The 4,580-nt window shown below is 61.8% G+C and overlaps 1 protein-coding gene across 2 annotated transcripts; it reads right to left on the bottom strand.

Moving 5' to 3' along the window:
* Window positions 1-1,484: 1,484 nt before the first annotated feature.
* On the bottom strand, window positions 1,485-4,550 carry PHETA1 (PH domain containing endocytic trafficking adaptor 1). Of its 2 annotated transcripts, XM_055796968.1 has the most exons (3): window positions 4,401-4,550; window positions 3,899-4,071; window positions 1,485-3,414 (listed from the first exon to the last, which is right to left on the bottom strand). In XM_055796968.1, exon 3 carries the CDS (start codon window positions 3,401-3,403, stop codon window positions 2,624-2,626), a length of 780 nt encoding a protein of 259 aa, XP_055652943.1. In that variant the 5' UTR covers window positions 3,404-3,414; window positions 3,899-4,071; window positions 4,401-4,550; the 3' UTR covers window positions 1,485-2,623. The 2 variants fall into 2 exon arrangements, with proteins under 2 accessions (XP_055652943.1, XP_027642925.1); XM_027787124.2 differs by lacking the exon at window positions 4,401-4,550 and having other exon boundaries at window positions 3,899-4,346.
* Between the last annotated feature and the right edge of the window lie 30 nt (window positions 4,551-4,580).

Below are 4,580 nucleotides of genomic sequence, written 5' to 3'. Positions count from 1 at the left end.
CTCTGGCCCTGGGGTGTGTTTTGTCTGGAGGCAGCTGGGATGGGAGCTCCTCAGCTTCGCGCAGCGCCTGGGTTGATGTTGGCTCCCTTGGAAGTCGCAGCCTTGCTTTGGGTTCGTGAGCTCTCACTGCCATAAATTATCTCCTGGTGGTTGGGGGGGGGGGGACGGGGGAGAGAAGGGGTGTTCAATGGGGCTAGTCCAGCTCAGGGTATGATCCTGCCCTGTGGAAGTCCTGTGCTCATCCCTGCTGCAGGTTTGCTCCTGCCCCCAGGGTAGCTCAGCATCCTCCAGCATGAGGTTCGGTTCAGTATTGCGGGATGGAGCCACACCCCAGCACTTCTTCAGAACTGGCCATCGCCAGGCAAGCTTGCAGCTTCTGACACGAGGCAGGGCTGTTTGCATTTGATGAATTAATAAATCCATATGTTGCGTATCTGTTTAAGCTTGTTTGTCAGCTAACATGTTGGGAAGGATTTATTTTTAATGAATATCTGAATGTCTGGAGAAGCTGGGCTGGCTGCCATGGAAACCAGCATCTTCCTCTGCAGCCGACTGATGGGGTCACGTTAACCATCTGGATGCTGCGGGTGTAGCTGCGCCTGTCCTCGGTACCGCTCCAAATGCTGAAATACGTAGCAGGGTGCCATGCCTGGCTGGGAGCAGGGCTCCGTGTTCTGCAGTGCTCTCAGCAAGCAAGTGACCCCAGCTGGCTTCATGCCTCAGTTTCCCTAAGAGGCGTTCCCCCCCTCCCAACCTGCTGCAGAACCCCACTTCAGCAAGAAACTGGGGTGTTCATGCAGGTGGGGTGTTGCGGGCAGGCACATGGGGTCATGTTGGCCATCTCCTCAAGGGCAGGTTTCCCGATCCCTGCACAGCACCGACACCTGCCCTGGCAAGAGGATAGATATTTTGTCCCTGGCTAAGACCTCTTGGCAGAGGTCTGGGGTTGTCCCACCAAGAGCACAGGGCCACCTCGCCATGGGCACCCAAACCTGGTTGGCATCACGCAGTGCAGCCTGTAACCTGGGGTTTGGAGGGGTGGTTGTAACATCCCATTAAGGCTGTAATGCACCAGCAACTCATGCTGGGGCACCCAGTACTATTTCCACCAGTGAAACTGCTGGTGGGTTTTGCTCCCAGTCTCCCAGCTCTTTTCCAATGCCCAAACCCCATGTCAGTCACCTGTGCCTGGCTGCTTAAGCCATCAGGGAGGGCAGAACTGTGCTGTCCCTGCCGTGGGACCACCCTGGCACTGAATTGTGATATTCTCAGGGTGGCACCAACTCATCCCACCCCTTCCTTCCCACCCATCCCACCCATCCCTGTGGGCAGATGTGGGGCTCCAGGCCACTGCAAATCCCTGGCACTGGCCGTGTCCCACTCGGTGGGGACAGAAAGGGAATGAATTTGTATAGTTAATTCCTACCTGGGCCCCCCTCCCCAGGGGCTTAAAGGTGCAAACAAGAACCAGGGCCAGAAGGGAATTTCTGAAACAACTTTTATTGTAACAAACAAAATCTGGTGCCTGTCCCAAGGGGTCAAAGGGAACCAGAGCCACCCAGCCCAAGCCTGTGGTGCCCTGTCTGCTCCCCCCAGACCTATGGTAGGTCATCCCACCTCCAGGCCAGCAGCTTTAGTGTTGATATAAACCACTGGGGGAAGAGAAGCACCGGTATGAGACACCAGCTTCACTCTGGTTTAGCACATGAATCATTCGACACGCTCCGCTGCTGACACATATGTTCCTGCTCACCACCGCAAGCGATGCTTCCCCTTCACAAGCCAGCCTGGGGATGATGCTCTGACTTGAAATATCCACCCGGCGAGGCAGTGCCTGCAGTTTCTGTGTTCTCCTTGCATCTGTCCCCTCCATGGTTTCACTGGCTGGGCTGCAAGCAGCCATCACCCTATGCAGAACACCCAGGGCTGGGTATCACCAGCTCCCCAGGCAGCTGGGACATGCCGTGCCGCTGCCATTAAGGAAGGACTGCGCTCACTGATATTTTCATTTGCAAACCACATCCTGCTGGAGCAGAGGGATCTGGTGGAGCTCAGCTGACCTCAGCCAATCACTTGTGTTGGGCAGGGAGGGGAAGGCAGTAGCAGGCTCCCCGGCTGTGAAAAACGGTGCAGAGGCTCAGGTGGGTGACATGCCATCAAAATCCTCCTCCAAAAGCATTGCTGGTGCATGATCCTGCTGCAAGAGCATCAAGAGGCCCTACCAGACCCAGTGCAGTGGCTGATTCTCAGGAGGCATCAGCCAGCAAGTGGTTTGTAGCTTGCTTGCGCTGGATGGGCCACCCCGCACCGAGGCATGGCCAGTGGCATGCACCCCTGCAAGATGCCTGAGATCACGAGATGCCTGAGAGCTGGCAGCCCCAGCAGCCCTGGGATTTCATGGCTGGCTGGTGGCACGCTGAGCCCAGCTGCCACCAGTGCCAGGCTGGCATTTCACCATCACAGAGCACACTGATGTCCCTCAGTGCTGGGCCCTCTGTGGCACCGTCAGCAGGTGTCCATCACAGCCATGGACAAGGCTGCACATCCCAGAGTGAGGAGAGGACTGAGGCAGCACCAAGGATGATCATCGGGTCCTGGAAGGTCCCCAGGGCTCAGCCACCTCTCAGGGCCGGGGGCCACGCCGCCTCTCCAGCCAGTCCTGCCGCAGCTGGGCCACCTCCCGGCCATACTGCTCATGGAGTTGGCAGAAGGTGGACAGGCTTTCCGCTGCGGCCACTCTGGCACTGCCTGCCTCGCTGCTTGATGCCCACCTGCGCGGTGGCAGCGGTGGTGGCCGCAGGTTCCCCTCGCTATCGTGCCTGGTGCAGCCAGAGGCACCGGGCAGCCGGTCCGCTCCCGGCACATTGTTCCACACTGCGCAGCCATTCTCCTTTGGCAGGACAGTGGGCAGAGCCGGCAACCGCTCTGGGGACCGCTCCAGCCCCATGGGCTTTGGCTTCCAGGAGCCGGGCAAGCCCTGGCAGCCACTGCAGCCACCAGCTGGTCCCCAGCGCATCTCCTCCAGCTGCTTCTCCAGTGCCCGCACCACCAGGCGCATGTAGTCAAAGCTGGCTCGTGAGAGCGACTTCACCCACGACTCCATGGCAGCCTGGCTCTCTGCTGCCAGCACGTAGGTGCGGGACTTGGCACCGCCAAAGCGGATAGCAAAGGAGAACTCCTCGGCCGAATCACAGAGCTCCACGGTGCAACCCTCCAACACGATGACTCCCAGCGGCTCCCGGCTCTCCCGCTCCTCAAAGTAGAAGAGCATGTTGCCCTTGAGCACAAACCAGCGGCGATGGTATGCCGTGTGCCGCTCGCCGCGCTTGTAGAGGAAGCCAGTGTTGTCTGCTGGGGAGTCACAGGTGGCATAAAAGGCCAGGCTCCGCTCATTCAGCTTCATGGCTCTGCACCCTGTGGGGACAGAGGGTGCTCAGCCGCCTGCCCACACACAGAGTCGGGCGCACCTTTAATTGCAGAGCAATAAGCCGCCAGCTTTTTGTTCTCAGTGGCACCAGCCCTGGCGCCCAGGAAATGGAGCCAGCGAATAAACAGCCCGGTAAGAGCCGGGATAACCCTGCTCCCAGCCAAGGTGCTGCATCCAGCAAGTGCTGGGTGGGTCGGGGCTCCCTGGGGAGGGTTTTCCCACGGAGGAGTCCCCGGCTGGGCTCGTCCCTGTGCCCCATGTCACCTGGTGCAGGTGACCTTACCACCAGCGCCGTGTTTGCCATGTCAGGGCACTCCTCCCCGCAGCACGCAGGGAGGGTTTATGGCCTGCACCGCAGATCCAGCTGCTGCTCCAGAGAGCCATGGCCATGGACCCTGTCCCCCAGGGAAGGCCACCTCTCCCTTGTCCCATAATCACAGGTGGCCTCGCCGTGCCAGGCTTTCCACCTACCTGGATCCTGCCTCTAGCTCCGGTCTCTGGCAGCCACCGGCATCAGCAATGGGTGGGGAGCGGTGGGAGCGCTGGGTCCAGGGTCGGCCGGTGCGAGGGGACCGTGGGGGCTGGCACCCCAGTGCCCACCCTGTGGCCACGAAACGCCCGTGGGTGTCGCGGGTCACCGTAGCCTGATGAGCACAAGGCGGACGTGCACCAGGATCATTATTTTCCTATGAAGCCACCACGCAGGGTTCAGGGGGATGAGATGGGGGGTCTCGGGGGGCCGGGGGCAGCGGGGACCCTTGCCCGCAGGCAGCTTGGGGTCCTCTTGGGGATCCCCAGATTCTCGGGGACTATGGGGAGTGGGGGACCGCCCTCCCCCGGTACCGGCAGCCCCGCTCCCGGTCGCTCTCGCCCGCTCAGCCCCGCTCCGCTGCGCCCCCAGCCCCGGCCCCTCCCCGCTCCCGGACCCGCTCCCGGACCCGCTCCCGGACCCGCTCCACTCCCACACGGCCACCTTTGTCCTCGGCTCCCCGCCGCCCCGGCTCGGCTCGGCCCGGCCCCGGCGGGCGGAGCGCCGCTCCCGCCCGCCTCCGCCGCCACCGCCCCTCACCGCGGCTCGGGGCAGCTGGGGGCTGACACCGCGCCGGGGATCGGCCCCGGGGCTGGGGGGGCTGGCCCCGGGGCTGGGAGTCTT

This window comes from Falco peregrinus, chromosome 2 (genome assembly GCF_023634155.1).
Source record: "Falco peregrinus isolate bFalPer1 chromosome 2, bFalPer1.pri, whole genome shotgun sequence".
Lineage (NCBI taxonomy): Eukaryota > Metazoa > Chordata > Aves > Falconiformes > Falconidae > Falco > Falco peregrinus.
The sequence above is the reverse complement of the archived record's forward strand: the minus strand, read 5'-3'. Positions and strand labels throughout refer to the sequence as shown.

Bases quoted from the DNA above. Each gene is read 5' to 3' on its own strand.
- PHETA1 (XM_055796968.1), bottom strand. From the start codon at position 3,403: ATGAAGCTGAATGAGCGGAGCCTGGCCTTTTATGCCACCTGTGACTCC.